This window comes from Conger conger, chromosome 18, assembly GCF_963514075.1.
Source record: "Conger conger chromosome 18, fConCon1.1, whole genome shotgun sequence".
Lineage (NCBI taxonomy): Eukaryota > Metazoa > Chordata > Actinopteri > Anguilliformes > Congridae > Conger > Conger conger.
In genome coordinates, this window is record NC_083777.1 from 18,342,789 (window position 1) to 18,362,422 (window position 19,634).

The 19,634-nt window shown below is 45.1% G+C and overlaps 1 protein-coding gene across 2 annotated transcripts; it reads left to right on the top strand.

Moving 5' to 3' along the window:
- The first annotated feature begins 1,128 nt into the window (after positions 1-1,128).
- fam120b (family with sequence similarity 120 member B) lies at positions 1,129-19,634 on the top strand. Of its 2 annotated transcripts, XR_009706423.1 has the most exons (11): positions 1,129-2,811; positions 3,055-3,235; positions 4,365-4,463; positions 4,701-4,873; positions 5,831-5,923; positions 9,281-9,487; positions 9,738-9,840; positions 11,132-11,290; positions 11,695-11,755; positions 12,078-12,401; positions 19,522-19,634. XR_009706423.1 is itself a non-coding variant. In XM_061228945.1 (10 exons), the coding sequence occupies exons 1-10, from the start codon at positions 1,804-1,806 to the stop codon at positions 12,112-12,114; spliced, it is 2,121 nt and encodes a 706-aa protein (XP_061084929.1). In that variant the 5' UTR covers positions 1,129-1,803; the 3' UTR covers positions 12,115-13,468. The 2 variants fall into 2 exon arrangements, 1 of the variants encoding a protein (XP_061084929.1); XM_061228945.1 differs by lacking the exon at positions 19,522-19,634 and having other exon boundaries at positions 12,078-13,468.

Sequence of the window (19,634 nt, forward strand, 5' to 3'; positions counted from 1 at the left end):
CCATCTGAACGTTCCTGTTTCACACAAGGTAACCTTTAGCACTTAATAAAATCAGATATTGTTATTATACTGTAAATATGATTTGGGTCACTCCCTGCCCCATCACAGTCGCTCTCATTTTGTGATTGCTTGTATTTAGTGTTTAAATTAAATTTGTAATTTAATATAGCAAACAATTTCTGTGCATTGCACAGAGGGATTTAAACGAGGCGACACCCCTTGAACGGCCCTCAGTCTCCGTGAGCATCTGGCCCGATACGAACAGATGTAAGAACCTGTAGGTATAGCAGGCATATGGTCTCTCCTATTCACACTCTGCATGACAGGGTCACAATTGATGAGCTTGGTGTTCACAGAGTAACATTCGTCTTTTCGCCCGTGGGGTGCACTGTTATTTCACACGTCTCGTGCACGAGAATTTTCGACCTGCTCCACAAGTTGCCATACTTGCTCGTTTTCGCATAGGTTCAGTTATAGCCTGTTTATCAGCCTAAATAGATAATACGTACTCACTTTGATGAAAATAGTTGGCAGATGCTGTGGACTGGTGTTTAGATATGCCACAGTACCACCTCGACGAAAGAATAATCGTAGCCTTTAAAATGCTTGTCCCTCATTGAGGCACAATTACCCTTTTCCTCGACTTTATTGTAATTGCCTTTTGTGGTTTTGTGTCTGAAATCCCATTCTTTCCGGTGTTCACAATTAACATCACAACTGTGCGTGAATGAGGACAATAAATAAGCCGATATTGTTAACTGAAATTATTTATGTTGCTATAAAACACAATAAACTGAGAATGTAAAAAAAAATACAGATCTAAAATTCCCTCAGTAAATGCGAATAAAAAGTAATAATAATAATAATAATAATAATAATAATAATAATAATAATAATAATAATAATACAAATGCCTATTATTATTATTATTATTATTATTATTATTATTATTGTTATTATTATTATTAATTTTATTATTATTATTATTCAAAAGACCGAGAAGACAATTTGCTGCCAGATTATCTGACAAAACCAACCAAAACAATATTTTTCTTTTGAATGGGTATTCCGCGAGGTGACGTAATCAGGTCGGGCTTACCGGAAACGGATACTGTGTTTGAGTGCGTCAGTCTGCGAGGAAAGAGCTACTGCTTACTTTCAGGCGGTTCAAATCTGTTCCTGTTTCCTTTCAGAAAGGTTTCTTTATGGGGCAAATATAGTTAAAACGCTGTCGCGGTGTTGTTTTGCTCAGTTATATAGTTATGTATTGTTGGCGTATTGCACGTAGGCTAAGTATGAAGTGTCTCCAACACCAGCCTGCTTGCACTGCTAGTCAAATTATTGTTTTGCTTTGCTTTGCTTTGCTTTGTTTGCGTATGCTAAAGACCACATTCTAAAACGTAGTCCGTTGCATTCTACAAACATGTGCACATAACCTATTGAAGTGTTTTGGTAGAATGCTGTTTTTAACTGGGCACAAAAAACAAACAAGAGCTTCGCACTGAATCAGACAACCGACAGTCACGTGCAGTCAACAACATAGACGGTTGTTTTAAGCCTACAGTGACAATGTGGTATGTGCATTAGTTATACCATACCTTTTTTGGGGGGGATTTGTGAATAAATGGGCACTGTTATGAAGATTACAAACAATAAAAACGGTTTTAGTTGAACATAGAAGGGTACAATCTGGTGTGTGTGGCTTTCAATACTATCTGTTGCTCTGCCTGTCTGCTGTATGTGAGAAGAAGGATCTCTTAACCCCGGCTGACTGGTGTGAGTGTGTTTGCGCACGTGACTGAGATGGGGGTGAAGGGGCTGCAGGGGTTTGTGGAGAATGCCACACCTGGCACCTGTGTGCAGGTGGACCTGAGGGAAATGGCAGAGCAGCACAGACGGGCGTGGCCGGGACGTATCCCCACGCTGGCTGTGGATGGGATGGCCTGCCTCAGGCTCTGGTACAGTTGCCGGGCCTGGGTGCACGGAGGCCAGTGGAGGGAGTATCGCCACCTCCTGGAGGATTTTGTGGGCGCCTTTTCTGCTGCAGGAATCCGTTTGGTGTTTTTCTTTGACGGGGTGGTGGAGGATGGCAAGCGGGAGGAGTGGGTACGGCGGAGGCTGAGGGTGAACAAGGATGTGGCCCGTGTGTTCCAGCATATTAAGCTCCACGGCCAGCAGCCCGGCAGGAACCTGCTCTGTATCCCCTCAAGCCTGGCCACCTTCTCCATGTTCGCCCTCAAGTCACTGGGGCAGGAGACCTGGAACACTGTGCTGGAGGCCGACTACGAAATCGCCAGCTACGCCCTGGAGAAGGGCTGCATGGGCATCCTGAGCCAGGACTCAGACTTCCTGATCTTCGACACGGCGCCGTACCTGTCCGTCAGCCGGCTGCAGCTGAACAGGATGTCCACTGTGCAGTTGTCCCGGGAGACGCTGTGCCGCGCTCTCCACCTGCACCTTAGCGACCTCCCGCTGCTAGCCTGCGTTCTGGGGAACGACACCGTCCCTGAGCAGCGTCTGCATCGGCTGCGCAGTAAATGCATGGCTGAGTACAGCGGGAAATCCTCTCAAACACCCAACCATGGCAAGGTGTTTGCTGTAGCGGAGTTTATCAGCAGTAACCGGCCCCCCAGTGGGGAGTCTGATGGTATTGCCCGGCTGCCACTGTCGGACGTGGACCAGGCCCTGTTGGAGGAAGGAGTGCGGAAGTATGTACTTCCGGGTCAAAGATCACCTTGGGTGGACACTGACACCCCTTCCCCTCGCCCCATGTGTGAGATGGAGAGGTTCCCCAGTGCTGATATCATGCAGGTAAAACACACAGTACTGTCCCCTCTGCTAAGCCTGAATAAGCCTGAGCAGTCCCTATGAGTTTATTAGATGAAGGCTTAAAGTTGATTAAGTGTCAACAATATATATATATAGGTTTTTATTATTTTTTGAAAATGTGTATTTACCATTTTACAGAAGTACTTACATTTTTTAGTGTGATTGCCATGTATACAAATGTATAAACCCCACCAAAATGATCATTATGATTACTGTTCCTCTCAGGCAGCGAAAGAGAAGCACGTTAAAGCTGAGTGCTTCATGGCCTACAAGGTCCTGTACAGCGGTGTGATGGAGTGCAGTAACACACTGGAGGATGAGGAGGAAAAAGATCTTCTCCCACAGGCTCTAATGTATCGGCCTGCCAGAGAGCGGCTATACGGCCTTCTGCTGCCCAAACCTGCAGGTCATCTTCCATAGTGTTTTAAACAGACCCAAATCTGCTGGTCATCTCTCATAGTGCTTTAAACCAACCCAAATCTGCAGGTCATCTCTCATAGTGCTTTAAACCGACCCAAATCTGCAGGTCATCTCTCATAGTGTTTTTAACAGACCCAAATCTGCAGGTCATCTTCCATAGTGTTTTAAACAGACCCAAACCTGCAAGTCATCTCTCATATTGTTTTAAACAGACCCAAACCTGCAGGTCATCTCTCATAGTGTTTTAAACAGACCCAAACCTGCAGGTCATCTCTCATAGTGTCTTAAACCGACCCAAACCTGCAGGTCATCTCTCATAGTGCTTTAAACAGACCCAAACCTGCAGGTCATCTTTCATAATGCTTTAAACATACATCCAGGTCTGCTTCTGTAGTGCTTTAGTCCCTATAGAATTAGTGTTACATGTACAGTACTGTGCAGAAGTCTTAGGCACCCTAGACTTTATTATATATATGTTTATCGTTTTGTGTGTGTGTTAGTATAAAAGAACACGTTCGAGATTTCCAAAATATTTAATTTTACCAAGATATTTTTATTTAAAAAAAAAAGTTACATATTACTGTAAGCAACTACTTTTTCCATAAAAACTTGATCAAGGCTGTCTGAGATCTGAAGCAAGGAGCCAACCGAAGTCTGCAGAAGAACTGTGGCAAGTTCGCCAACATGCTTGGAACAACCTCCCTGCTGATTGTCTTATAGAACTGCAGGACAGCATTGGCCATCTCAGAGAAGTGATGCAGTTTTAACGCCGAAGGGTGGTCACAAAAATATTGATTTGATTCAGTTTTTAACTGTTCTGCCAAATTACTCAAATGTAATGTCAAATGTATAGTACGTTTATTTACGACCTTTCATTGAATTATTTTAAAAATAATCTTTATCTGTACGTAATGTTATATAGGTGCCTAAGACTTCTCCACAGTACTGTAGTTCATTGTAATTTTAATGGAATACCCATTCCCTGTTTGGATAATAATAGTTAAGAAGCAATTGTTCCTACATTGTCATTTTTAGTATTGTAGATGGTTTTCTGTGATTTGTGTCTAGGCATGTTATACACCAGCTGTGTGCAATCTGTTGGTCTCTGTACACAGGCTCCAGTCCAGCTTCTGCAGTAAAGGAGTGGTTTGTCTTTCCGGGAAACCAGCTTCAGGAGCCAGACCTGGTGTCACCTGTTCTACTGGGCCTGCCAGGTATAATGCTCCGTCTTTACATGTGCGCGCATGTGTGTGTGTTCAGAAACCTAGTATCATTTTCAATATAATTTAAAATTAGAATTCTAAAAAAAAAAAACATTTTTGTTTAATAAAAATGGTCTAGCAGAAAAGTGGTTTGTGACGGTTGTTTGGTGTTAATAATTTTGGTTTCTGTTGTAGTCGTAGAATAGGTTGGACGTGAGGGGCTGTGTAATGGTGCCCGTTCCTCCTCAGGTGGAAACCCGGAGTTAAGCGCTCTGTGGTTCGGAGAAGGCGCGGCAGTGCTAGCGCTCCGTACCAGCGCGTTTTTTGCCGTCTTCAGCCTGCATGACTTCACACAGGACCTGCAGACGCTGGATACGCCGCTCATGGCCGTGACCCTGCTCGTCATTTACATTTCCCTGCAGGTGGGAGCTACGCGTCCCGTACAGCCACACCTGTCCCCAAGAGAAAGCACACCCTTCACTGTGTTTTACCAAAATCATACCAATCCTGCATTAGTACTGAGAACTGAGAAAAGCTCCAAATATCATCAGACAGAAAGTTTGGCTTGGTGACAAGCTGGGTGGCTGGACGGATTTGCTGTCTGTACATGTATACATGACGTCTCCAGTTTGTTCTTATTAACAAATAAAACATGTTTTGCGAATCTGACTCTTTTGGCATCGTCTCAGGAATATGGTACACACTGCTGAGCACCAAAGCAGTATCAAATCCTGCATGTTAGTGGGTAAGCCATCATCTTAAATGTACTAGACTGCTAGAAAAAGGTTTGTAGAAGGTTTTCTGTAATCCTACTTGTTATTGGGTAAGCCATCATCTTAAATGTACTAGACTGCTAGAAAAAGGTTTGTAGAAGGTTTGCTGTGACATATCAAAGAATCTCAAGGTTTTTATTTCCAATTGCCATTGAAACTCCAGTTTGACCCATAACGTAATATGGCAACCATAGACAATGTTAAGAGACATTTTCAGTTCACATGGATCATATGCTGTAAAATAATAGTGCTTTTATGCTGTATGTCATCATTTTAATGTAGGATTATGCATAATTTCTAGTGGTTAATTATAAAATGTCCCAAGTGTCACTATTGGTCTCCTTTTTTATGGTAAAGATTGCATAATGCATAAGGACTGGCCTTTTGCAATTGTAAAGTTAAGTGTGATTTCAAGAAAGCATATTTTATACAAGTGTAGTCAGAGAGCAGTGCAGCCTCTGGTTATGTTTTAATTATGGCATCATCCAGATTACCAGACTCAAGGTGTTATTCCTGTGTGTTTGTGTCAGATGAAATGGCTTTTCAGTAAATAGAAGCATTTGTCTTCCAGACACCTCCTACCTATCATTAATGCATCTTTTTCAGGACAGTCAGCTTTCCTTGGAAGACGTGGAGGCCTATCTCAGCCAGGCTGTCTGTTTGAGGGGCAAGTCCTACAAAGAACTCCTTTGTACCAGGGTAAATTTGCCTTCTCAATGTCTGCATCATTATTCACCTACATAACCAAAGACCACTTCATGAAAAACAATATTTTTAGGATATTTCTGTAGTTGGTGGGGGTTAGGGAGGTACCAGGGATTAGGTTTCCTTTTTCTTTAAAAATATATTCCTGTAAACCTGTGAATGGCATCTGTTTACTGGAAACAGTAATAGACACTTTTGGGTTTTGAATGCCTGTGGAGAGTGAGGTTTGCACCTTTGTAGCGTATTGGTGCTAAATTCTTAAACATGAAAGTCTGCCTAGTGAAAGTAGCACAATGGCTTAAATGGCTGTGACTATTGGCCAAAAAATTTATAATTTAAAGTAATCCCATTCAAGGATTTGAGCTAAGTGATGCAAAACATACATTTCACAGGGAACCATACAGTGTCATGGTTTATCATGTGCCTGTGTCCTGCACTTTCTGGGGGCGACATGGCTCAGGCAGTAAGAGCAGTCGTCTGGCAGTCGGAGGGTTGCCAGTTCGATCCCCCACCCGGGCTGTGTCGAAGTGTCCCTGAGCAAGACACCTAGCCCCCATTTGCTCCTGACGAGCTGGTCGGTGCCTTGCATGGCAGCCAATCGCCATTGCTGTGTGAGTGTGTGTATGAATGGGTGAATGAGAAGCATCAATTGTACAGTGCTTTGGATAAAGGCGCTATATAAATGCCAACCATTTACCATTCTGATGTTTTGACACACACTGCATACATTGTAGCTGCCGTGCATTTAGTTCAACAAGCTGATTTGTTAGTTCTATGAATTTGTTGCGTGTATGTCATTGTCAATCTTTTTTTTTTATGCTGTACCTTTGCTAAAAGATAAGTACAAGAAAAGGTTATGTCTATCATCAGATTGAAAAAAAAACAACTTGTTTAAAATGCTTATTTATTTTTAAAAGTTCATTTATCTTCACATTATTTAAATGATGAGTTTTAAACCTTACACTGAGCAGGGGCCAAAAACATGAAGCAGTCACAAAGAAAAGACAGATTTTGAATATGGTGAAGTGTTACACCGTTGCAGATACAGGCCAACAGCAAGGAGACATGCCGCAGAAACAGTCCTCTCTGTCCCAGAGAAAGCGAGTGTATTGTTTGCCGGTGAACAGCTCCTCTGTGGGGTAATTCTGAGCAGATTGCGGCATGGCCAGGCACAGCGCTGTAATTGTGGTGTAAACCTGGGGACGGCGCTGAGGGGAGGGGGCTGGCTGCGACCGCAGGGCTATTTCGGCTCTCTCCCTAATTTAAACCCTCCCCGCTCTGCGTGCTGAGGGCGGCCGGCGGTTTCCCGCGCGCGGAGCGAGAGCGTCCTCACGGCGGAGATAATGGCCGACGCTGGGAGGCAGACACGGAGCCTCCTCCTGATTTACCGCGCCGCCATCGTCTCCCAGCTGCCCGACGGAGCGCTGCGCCTCCTCTCTCCCCGTCTGGGACAACACCAGGGCCATCAGGCATCCCGCCCAGACCTGCCAAACTTTCTGTCACCGGGTTGTGCATAATTGGCTAACTGCTTGTAAAACATCTTGTACAAATCTTAAATTGTGGGGGGAAAAAACATTTGTCAGATGTTTGGGTAGGTCAGCTTCAAAGCTCTGAAATATTGTCATGAGTCAAACTCTCACACCATTATCCACAATGTAAATATAAGTAATGTGTCCAACTGTAAGCAGTTTCAGCAGGTCACTTCTCATCCTGCCTCCACCACAGACAACAGCCAGACTCAGGACAGGGATGGGGAGGGGGGAGAGGGGTAAACTTGCTTTCTCTGGGTGTGAGGACTTCGTGTAAAAAAAGGTGTTATGGTGTGTGTTCAACCTAACATGTTTTTTTTTGTTTGTGTGTGCGTGCGTGCGTGTGTGTGTGATTATAGTGTGCGTAGGCAGGAGTGTGTGCACAGGTCTGTTTGCTAAGTGTGTGTTTGCTGAGTGCACAGTGGCAGCAGGTGGGGAGCAGGGAGGCAGGGTGTGGGAGGCGGGGGCAGGGCCTGGGAGCAGGGTGCGGGGGGGGGGGGGGGGGGGGGTGGACAGACGGAGGCCGGCTGCCTCTCGGCTCCTGAGAGCCGGGAGCACCTGTCGCGCTGAGTGCTTTTACGCCCGTCAGAACGGACACGGCCACATCTGCCCAGAGCCCCTCTGTGGCGGGCAGCTCAGGAGGGAGGCAGCCGGGAGGGACAGATGGCGGAGATCCCTCGGGGCCTGCCTGGTACCTCCCTAACCCCCATCTGGCCTGGGGCTCTCTCTCAGAGACAGAATGCCTCCACACTGGGCCCCTGCATACCCCTGCACGAGGGAACCACAAAACGCTAAAAAACAGAAATACACTCGCTCTAAATGTGAAAATGTGACCAGCCCAAAAACGCACCCCCTATTCATGATAATGCAGTTAAAATATGCTGCCAAAAAGTTTATAGGTTTAGCTGCAAATGCTGAAAGTCAAAATTCTGATAAATGTAAGATTAAATCTAGCCATGTTAAAACTTCACAGAAATAGTCATTTGAGATAAATGCTTTATGGAAAATAATGTGATATACATTCGCATCAGAGAGACTGGTGAACGTTGTAAATTAATGTTCCAGTGTTCGGTGTAATTCATATGCTGTGATCCTTGTTGGCGCAGAAATGCAGTGTGTGTGTCTGAAGGACTGTTGGGGGGAATGTAGTTTTTGGGGTGCTGGTTGTTCCTCCAGTGGGGCTTTTGGGAAGAGGAGACACCCTGTTACAGTGAGACACACGCAGAGAAGCAGGGATCAGTGTTCCTGTCCAGGGAGCAGCGGCCTGGCAGGTTGAGGGGCCAGAGGAAGATCTATCAGACCAGTGTAGAGAAGGAGCACTAGAAGAGGGAAACTAGAAGAGTTTCATTAGCAACGGTACCCTCACGGCTTCCACAACGGGGAGAATTTGCCAGGTGATAGGAACATCTGCACTCCGAGAGCAGCAACCGTTAAGCCACTGAGTTTTTACACTTGTTTAATGACCGTTTGAGACGCTGCACAGCTGTCAAAGCTCGCCCTGCTCTGTTCCTCAAAGCTGTAATGACATAAAACTATACACACAATGGTCTGTATTTTGACCTTGTCTTTGCAGTCCTGATATGTGTGTGTGCACATGAACGTGCAGGTGTGCGTGTGTGTGTCTCTGTCTGTGTGTGTGTGTGTGTGTGTGTGCTAGCACAGGTATACCCAGCTGCCCCCATAGGTGGTTGGGTGTGGTTCTGATTGAGCCATAGGGGACTCGGTGGTTCTTATTGGTCCATAGGCAACTGAGGCTGGTTCTGATTGGTCCATAGGGAACTTGAGGCAGTTCTGATTGGTCTGCCTCTCCCTGCTCCTGCAGCTATCGGCTGTGGACTCGAGGGCTGTTCAGCTGGGCTCGCTCTTCGTGCGGGGTCTGGGGGTCCTCATCGCGGCCAACAATGCCTGCGGCTCCCCCTTCCACTCCGACGACCTGATGCCCTGGAACACCTTCGACGGGCTGCTGTTCCACTCAAAGTATCAGCAGGCCCACCATTGGAGTACTGATGGAGAGCTACTGGAGGGCAATGTAAGGGTACCTGTCTGAGTGTACCAGTGTATTTAAAGCCATACTATGCAGGATTTCCACCTTGAAAATAATATAAAACAAACATGCTCAGCCATTTCTATGATAACCTGGCAACCTGTGTCTGTGTTAATTTCTGTGTATGTGTGTAAGTATACCTGTGTGGTTAGCTGTATGTGTGTATGTGTGCTTGGCTGTACGGGTGTATCTTTGTGTTTAGCTGTAAGAGTCTCTGTGCTGTGCTTCCCTGCAGGACTCCTGGCTCTCTCAGTTCCGGCAGCTGAGAGAGCTGGTGCTCAGCGTCTGCAGGAGGAGAGGAAAAGATATACACAGCACCCCACGGAGAGCACCCACAGGTTTTATTCTTTCCAAACATCAGTTTCACAACCAGTTTACTGCGAAAACAGTGCGCACTACAACCACACTGGCCCCTGTCCTGGTATTTTGGCTGATTGTTTTCCTCAGACATTTTTACTGTTCAAGAGGAATCTACAATTATTATTATGCATATACTGTATACTGTCAGTAATATTCCCTAGTCTTGTGAGACTCTGGGTTCCCCCTTGTGGAAAAGCAGGACCAAAGAGCCTGGCCCCTTGGACTGGACTCTCCTACATGGATGAGAGCCAGTTCATTCTGGATGTCCAGGGTGCTTGGTCATTACCAGAATAATGTTTGGTTTCTTTATATAGGACACAATCTATTTTAAGTAACATAACAAGACAAAAAAAATGATAATGCAGGGGCTGGTGCACACTGCCTTTTTTCTCTTCTCTCAACTGCTGCGTTTGTGGTTGTGCAGTCGGAATAAAAGCTCCCTCCAAATTATACCCATCTGTCTGCTCTCGTGCCGTGGAGAAGCACATGGCCTGCGTTTCAGGGGTTATTGCTTTTAGTTCTGTCTGAAGACCGAGGACTTCATCCTCCTTGATTTTGTATACATTTTTCTGCTTTGTGTTGAAATGCCTGTTGATTTCCCTATGTCTCTTAAGTTCTTCTGATAGTTAAACCCTGACGTTAGTATTGATTGTGCAGAATGTGGAAAATAATGCCCTCCATTCATGAAATGACCGTCTTTGGGATTTGTTCTTTGTGGATGCTGTTTGTGAGTGAAAGAGTAAATCTTAGGCAAGAGGCTGAGATGGCTGTATGTTTGAATAGGTCTCAGACTCTTAGTATTTTAAACATTTTATTAATTCAAAAGAGAGTGTAATTCTGTCATGAGCAGTTAAAATGATGAAACGTGGGCTGGACCTGTGATCATATTTTTAGATTCAATAGGTCATTAACAGACCACTTAAAGTGTCCTGCTGTAGTAATTCAGGCATACAATCACCAAATTCCACCGAAGCTTTGCATTCACCAATTCTCCGCACAAAATTCTTTGTTACTCTTTCACTTGTGCACCGTAAAGAGTTTATGAATGGGTTTATATGTATAAGAGAGAATGGCCATATAAAAAGGACTGTTTTTAATCTGACTCCACTAGTAATCATTAACCCAGTGCCATGAGGACACACTAGTTAGACTGGGGAGAATTGCATGGTTCATGTTTTTGCCGATTGATTATTATTCTGCTTCATGTGAATATTTATACTGAGAATCTGGACTGTATAATTAAAATTGTGATTTAAATATTTCCCACAGCTTCAGGGCAACCGATGGGTAGTCAAGACAGTCCGACGGAGAAAAGGCCCCAGCACTTCAAAAACTACAGACCCCAGCACTTCAGTTATCCAGAGCAGCCCTGGCCTCCACCCCAAAACTACAGACCCCAGAGCAGAGGCCCCAGGGCTGACACACACGGTACTGAGGCTGGGCTGGGCTGGGCCGGGCTCACCATGATAACCCAGAAATCATCAACTCAAACAATTGCAAATATTTCTGTCATATTATTGAAAGTGAACATTTCTGATCTGCCTTGAAATGCAAATAAATATGGTAATATTAATCAGATATGAGATACGATCCTTCCTATTTGGTGGATATGAAAAAAGTCACAGCATTGCGTGTCTGTGTGTAGTTTCATAAGTATTACCACAGGACTCGTAAATGCACTTAGCAAATATGGTTTCCTCACTCGGTTGCCAAAACTTGTTTATCATCATTGTACCCTGGTGCTTTTGATTATACAACTAGTTATGAACCACAGTTATTTGGAATATGAGTGTTACACGGTCTCTTATTTTAGGCTGCTTTGTGTTCTGCAGAATGTGGTTACAGACCCAGATCAAGGCGCCCCGGCGGGCAGCGATACCGGCTTGCTCCTCGGTGAGTTTCAGCTGGAGATGGTGCTGTATAAACACTTATATCCCTGGCCCCAGGCTTCTGTCTTCAATTCTCTCTTTTCAGTTCAAAACCAATGATAATTCAGGGTATGTTTGGAGGTACTGTAGACATTAGCCATTCTGCTCACATTGTATCTACATTGAAATATTGTGGCAACACATTAAGAGGTGCGAGTCGGGGGTTGGTGATAATCTCCAGGTTATGAGACCTCCTTAGGTGGAGCAGGTGTTGAATGTAGGGCTTTAACCCTGCGTGTTTTGTGGCTGTGGGGATTTTAGGTGCTCTTCCTGCTGTTTATTTGCAGGTGGCCCCAGCACCCGAACCCCAGGCCACACTACTGATCCCCAGCCACCCTCCCATCTCAGAGACCCAGGCCTGAGGAGATGAGCTCAGCAGCTCCTGGTGATGCAGCCCCTTATAGAAACACTGGACAGATGTGCTGTAGAACAGGACAGATTATCCATGGGCTGGTTTTTACACCACCTGAGGTGTTTGCTGCTGCTGTTGTTGCAGAAGTCTGGTGGGCTTTTTGCCTTGCTGCCGCAAAACATGTTAGTGAAACCAAGCAGTGCTGACAAGCCAGGAAGTGATGTCAGTTCAGTCTCGCTGGAGGATCTGAGGAAAGGAGGTATTCCTATACTACTAATATTTTATGAGTTATTAGTAGTTGTAGTAATGTACTAATAGTGTGTGATACAAGTCAAACTTGGAGAGAGACAGTTCTAATGGAGGAAATTCAACAGGTGATGGATCACTGCAGAGACCAGATTCTTTCCCCTCGGATTAGCATCCAAAGTCCCTGAGAAGGTCCTACTGAAATGTAGAGATACCCCCCCCCCCTCCCTTCTGGAATGTTTGTTTTTGGGGGTCTGCTCGTGTTACTGTAAATCTGTAAAGCCCACTGCATGTGACTGCTTCTCAAATCTGAGTGAAATCTCTCAGTGGTTTCACTTGAAAGCTTGTTTTGTTCAAATGAAGATAATGTTAAAACAATGGATGAGTTTGCACACTGTATTATTAACTGACACATCTTATCAAAACTTTGAAGAGATCTGCACACCTCCTGGATGGAATCAATTAACAGATTCCTTTGTTTAAGTTGATCAAAGATGTTTGCAGTAATAGATTTCACCCTGTTTAAAAAATGGGATAGTCTGCAGTGGCTACACTGGTGACTGCAATCAGACTCTTCCATGAGAGAAAATAGGAGTGTGACAGGTATGTATGAAGTTAGAATCGTTGCAAGTGTTGTATAAACAAAACCCACCAAAAGTACCAAAGCTAATTATTTCTAGAAAAGTTATTTGGATATGTTCAAGTTACATCCTTAAAGAGCCGCGGTGGCACAACAGGCTAAGATGCAGCAGACTCGCGGTTGCAGTTTGCTGCAGTTGCACACCGGGGACCGGGGTTCGATTCTCGGTTCTGCCAAAAGCCAAGTTTGGCCGGCTCACGTGAAGCAGCAATAATTGGCTCGCTGCTCCAGAGGGAGGGACTTGGCAGGGTTAGTAGATCACTGCACGAAACAAGCACCTCGGGCGCCTCGGAATCACGGTTACAGCTTGGGAGGCGAGACGGCTTGAAGAAGGCGTGTCGCTCTCCCGTTGGCCACCGAGGGACGGGGTGTGGGCGGTGTATCTAATACTGGCTCTAATTTAATCAGACGGGGTCCAATTGGCTACCAAATTGGGAGAAAAAGGGAAAAAATAGGATAAAAATTATAGATTAAAAAAAAGAAAAAAGTTACATCCTTCAAGTAGAGGGTCGGGTGAAATTTGTGACATTGATTTCCAGGCAGGTCTAAATGTGCCAAAAATGGCCAAATTGAATTTGCCATGGTCATATCTCAACTAATGTTATTAGTATAATGTTCATTGCTACACAATCAGAACATGGTAAAATGACACTAAAAAAAGTAGATATTAAGATATGACCCTTCAACATTGGTCCTCAGTGAAATAAAGTACATTTTTAAATATCTCCTAAACAAAAGTAGGTGTATGTTTTCTGGGGGCAAATATGAATTCTACATACAAATTTACCCCCGAATCAAAATTTCCACGAAATTATGGACCTGTATTGACACCCGGTGAAATTCAAATGGCTCTCCTGGCAAAACAAAAAGGTATATGAAGCTCAAATTTTCAGAAGTTGTATATTTTGCCAAGATACAAATACTGGCTGTAGGTCGGGGAGACTGGGGGACTGGTGAAGGGGAGCGGGTTACTGGCCACTGTTCAACACCAGGAGGTGATGAGCTGTGAGTGTGGGGGTGTTGACTGCACCCCCCCAGACACGGGAGCACCTGCTGGAAGTGCTAATTCACCGCAAGGCGCTGCGCCTCTCGCCTCATCCTGCTTTTAAATAAGCAGCTGTCAGAGGAAGGAGAGGCCAGACACAATCATCTGGAGCCTTAAATTAGGCAGGAGGCCCAGAGGCTTCCATAAGCAGCGGAGAGGTCTGTGTTTTTCTCCAGGTTTTTCTTCGAGTTTATGAACTGTGGGAAGACTCCAGTGCGTGCGGTGCTCGGTGGGGAAAAAATAAAAACATGATTGACTGCGAAGGGGCAGTCTGGGCTGGGCATCCCGCTCAGGGTGTAATTAGTCCCAGTTGATCTCTTATCTTTTAACTCTTGTGGCTTGGAGCACGTCCAAGTACACAGGAGTCATGGCTGCCTATTGGCTGTGCGTGGGGAAAATCATATGTTCCACCAATCCGAGTGTTAGTGTTTCAATTAGACAAGCTGTGATTGGGGGAAAACAGCATAATGGGAATGTTCCCAAATGAGGAACATTACATTAGTGAACTAAATAAGGGGTTGGGGGGGGTTAATCCTCATGTTACTGGTCTGCAGTGGAATGGGGAGGTCAGAGATGAAAGCAGTTTGTTTCACTTGTTCCTGCTACATGATCAGGAGTCTGTGTTCAGAAGCCCAGGAAGGTTCCCAGAAGCCTCGTAAATGTCCGATAACGGCCTTTTGTTTGGGCCTTTCCTGTTGAATGTAGCAGCGGTTTTCACTGCGTGCCATTAAACCCCGAAGGCTGTTTCACTGAACCACTTTCATTCACAAAATTATTTATTTTTATCAGGCCACAATATTCAAACTTTTTCTAAACTTCATACTCAGTGATTGATGTACGCTTGGAAATAGTCCCTCATTCAGAGGAGGTTCCATTCATAATGCTATAAACTGCTTATTTTTTTATCAGATATTATAACCCACAAATTTTCCAGCTGGGTGCCATAAAACTGCCAGGAGCGGAAATAGGATATGGGTAAAATTCCTGCACTAAAGTCGCCAAAGCATAGTTCTTTCTCCTTATCTACCTAATGCAAAACTCAGACTGGAACAAATAACAAAGTTATGCAAACAGACTTCACGGTGCCGGGGTAGATAGGGTTTATATCGTAATCATCTGGGAAAAGCACCGGGAATTGAAGCACATGACATGTTGCGGTGTAGCAGGTCCACACCTGCAGTTCAGCCTTCTGCCCCTGACCAGCTGCTCCGGTTAATATCCGGTTCCATTGTGTTGTGATATGTCGACCTCTTACTGGATAGCACTTACACACTTCTAGACATTATGCACTTATTCATATAATCTAGTCCATTTCTATAAACTATTAGCTGTAGCTACACATAGCTTAGCACAACGTAATGTTCTTAGTGCATTCAAAGCAATCTGTAGCATCATTACATTACATTACATTATTGGCATTTGGCAGACGCTCTTATCCAGAGTGACATACAACAAAGTGCATACCCATAACCAGGGCTAAGTGCGCTGAAAGACCCTAGAGGGAAGTACAATTTCAATTGCTACATGTACAACAAAGATAAGGACCAGGGCCTATTTTTTTTTTCTTTTTCTTTTTTTTAAATCAACAAATAAACAAACAACAAAGCAAAAGTGACCAAACTTAACTATCCAAATACTGCTTACCTAGCCAACTAAAAATACCGAAACACTACGTAAATCACAAAGACAACAATTAAGGTTCACAGGGAGGTAGGGAGGGATGGGGAGAGGTGCTGCTTGAAGAGGTGCGTCTTCAGTTTGCGCTTGAAGGTGGGGAGAGATTCTACAGTTCTGACCTCAATGGGGAGTTCGTTCCACCACCGTGGAGCCAGAACGGACAGTAGTCGTGAGCGTGAGGTGGAGGTTTGGAGAGGGGGAGGTGCCAAGCGGCCTGTGGAGGCTGAACGAAGAGCATCAACATTAGACAAATCCAGATTTTCCAGATATGAATAGTGTCAAATTTACAGGTACAGTAGGTAATTTCGGACTTCTAACGGTCAAGAGAGGAATTGCAGCAACAAACACCCTCAAACCACAACACTGTTTTTCCCACCCCTTCTTTGTGAACACGCTGACCTTGAAACACCGTTGGCTGTGGCAATTAGAACCAGTTTTCAAGCAATGAGCTTGAATTATTGTACAGCTATACGATGTTTTGGTACAGAGTGCCAGCCCATCAACTGTATATTTTGAAACCCAAATTTAAGGACTATAAACACAGGCAGAGGGTGAGTCAACGTGTCAGTGAGCCCTTTTCAATGATAGGAAGGGATTTACAATGTTCTTGTAACAATGTTTTAACACAGAGGTGTCCAGTCTTATCCTAAAAGGGCCGGCGTGGGTGCAGGTTTTTATTTTAGCCCAGCAGTAACACACCTGATTATACTAATGAACTAATCCTGTTCTTTAATCAAGACCTTGATGAGTAGAATCAGCTGTCTTAGTCCTGTGCTAAAACAACAACCTGCACATACACCGGCCCTTTCTGGATAACATTGGACACCCCTGTTTTCACACAAAAATCTTAACTGTTGTAACTTTAACATGGTTCTATCTTATTAGATATTTTTTGGTATCTATAATGGTTGGGGAACCTGGCTTCTAACTCTGAGGTTGAGGTACTACATGTGAAATTTTGGCAGCATTGTTTTCGTGCATTCATGAATTTAAACATTTGGTCACCTGTGCCTTAGGGACAGGGTAAGATGATCAGTAGAGAGGCAGCACTTTCCACAAAGACTGGATCCAGCCCACACCTCAAGTAACTGTTATTCTTCTGAAAAACGAAAGCACAGAGCTGCAGCTATCCTCACCGGTCTCTGCAGAGAGGGAAAGTGGGGGGAATGCATCTCCAAAGCCCTCTGTGTGCAGAGTGAGAAACGGCACGTCCTGTCATTGGGCTCCACAGCCTCCATTACGCGTTTAATGAGGGTGAAGCAGCACGGGGCCCACAGTAAACATGGCTGCTTTCAGAGGAGCTGCGGTCAGGGACGGGCCCGCCGGTGCCCGCCAGACGGGGGCGTGGCACGGTGCGGCGGGGGCGGGCGGGAGTCACAGTGGGGGCGGGCCGCCACAGAACCCTGGCCCGGGCGCAGAGCGGGTGGGCGGGGTCTGCAGGCAGAGTGGAGCCGAAGGCCCCAGAGAATGAGAGAGCGGGCACGGCTGCAGAGAGTGTGCAGTCTGGGAAGAGCTCTCAGGGCGAAATTCAGCTCAGAGGGCTGTGAGTACCAGCGGACAGCCTTCAGCGTTCCTGCCTTTTATGTTTACTCTTATTATTAGCAACAGCCGCATGCCGTGGGCTTTAATAAAACACACAGCGTGCTAAACGGCCGCCCCAAACCTCACTGTGTGAGAGGGATAAAGGGTCCACTCAATCGCTGGCGGTTATGATAATTATAGATTTGTTTTCAATCTATTTTCAAACATTGACCTCACGCTGATGTCAAAACACTTTGAGGCAGATTGAAATTGTTTTAATTGGTTTCTGTACCAAATCGCTAAGCAGGTACAACATTAATGGAATTTCTCTATCCTTATTACTGAAATAACAGGAGATGTGCACAACATCAGAAAATGCTTGGGAGCTTGCATGAGTAGCTAAAATAATCCTCAAAGCCCTGAATAACAGTGCACGCATTTAGAGGCCCTGTCAGTGGTGAGCTAAAAATACACCCCTAATGGTTTGTTTCGGGAACCAGCCCCAGACTTGCCCTCGCAAATTATAATGGATAGACGTACTTTACCCAAAACATGCTTGTGCAAGACCATTGCTGGAAATGGTAAAACTGAATTTGAAAAACCAATCATATCATGGGCTATATAACTGACTTGTGTATTTGAGTAAAGGGGGTAGCACAACTGTGTGCTACTCCAATACGGTTTTGTTTCGTCTGTCAGCAATGTGTCAGACATGGGCTCAACGCTGGTTAATGTTTTCTGATGTATTGCAGCACAACTTTGTTGGCATGGAGACTGTTGGTTTGCCCTCCCCATCTTCTCTTTAACCCTGCAGTAAGAAGATACTGTACATGGTTTTGTAATAATGATGCCACTTATGAGATAAACTGTTCCAGAACAGCTTTCCTTGCCAGCACTGGAAATTTGTGGAGTTGTCAGAAAGTTTACACTGTTTTTCCATATTTGCCACAGTGGACTTGACTGGATGATAATATCTTTTTACTCGCAGAATACACGGTCTAACACCAAAACTCGAGATTTTCATGATTAATACATACAGATTAAATTAATCAGATTCAGCGCTCTTGCCTCAAATTGTATTTCTGTGTAGATCCAGCCTTTGGAGTGGAGTGGCGTGATGGTTGAGAGCTCTGGTAGTGATTTTCTCTGATTGTCAGAGCTCTGCTCGCGACCAAAGCCTTCTCCCTTCTCCACACAGCCTCTCCCCGATGAGAGTGTTTGTGCTTCCCTCAAACAATCCCTGTGAAGTATCCCAGTAAACATTCGGCAGGCTGCCCCCCCCCCCCCCAGTCTTCTAATCTAATCCTGTCCCCACGGCGACAGCGTCGTTCGCCCCGTCTCGTGGTGAGCGGGCGGCACCACTGCCGATCCGCTGCCAACCCTTCGGCCGCATTTATGCCAAAATCATGCCCGGGCGACGCAAAGCCCCAGCACAAACAAGCTATTCCTGCGGGCCTTTCAGCACACGGACCTCTGCTGTTACTGCTCTGACCTGAACAAGACCAGTCTACTAGTGTATTTGTGTATTGACACTGACATAGGCCCGCTAAATATTTTTAGAGAGGTTGTACGGATTGCGTTGCACCTAATAAGCATACAACAAAATTGGACATAAATCTACTTTAATCATGGTTGTGGAATAGCTACAAGACACGATTCCAGGATTCTCTATTGATATTGATTTCAGCCTACGAAATATATAGAGACTGCAGATATTGTATTGCCTCTAATAAGCATTCATCAAAATTGAAGTTAAATCTATGTTCATAGTTTTTATTTGTCGAGGGGCTGTGCAAAAGACCCAATTGGAGGAGGCTGGTGTTTTATGGAGTGGGGCTTTATGGACCCTCTCTGGCCAGATGTCTCCTGTCCTCTGCAGTTTGGTTAAGCGGAGTCTGTGCTGAAATGCAGTGGGCTGTCAGTAATCTGGCCTTAAACAGTTTTTATACCACCATTCACATCTCCTGGCTAATCTCCCTTTGTGATGTAACAATGCAGCACCAAATGAGGAGGAAACATCAGGTTATTTCTCAGTGCCTCACCCCCCCACCCCCACCCTTCCCCCCGCCCTCGGGCTGTAGCCATGACTGATGCTGATTGGAGCATATGCTGCCTGTTGCACACCCACCATCTGTTCACTCCGCGGATGGAGTCTTCCCGTTGCCAGGGCGACGGGGCCATTCACTGGAATGGGCCAGTACACACTTCCTGCTCGGGTTTCTCATGTATTATGTTTTTGTTTGTGCACAGGAATGGCGTCGCTGCTGTGTGTTCTACAACAGCCCACAGAACTGAGCCAGCCAATGGCAGGTCTGTGACATGTCTGAGGGGCACCGAATTTGTCCACAAATTCATCTGCGGAT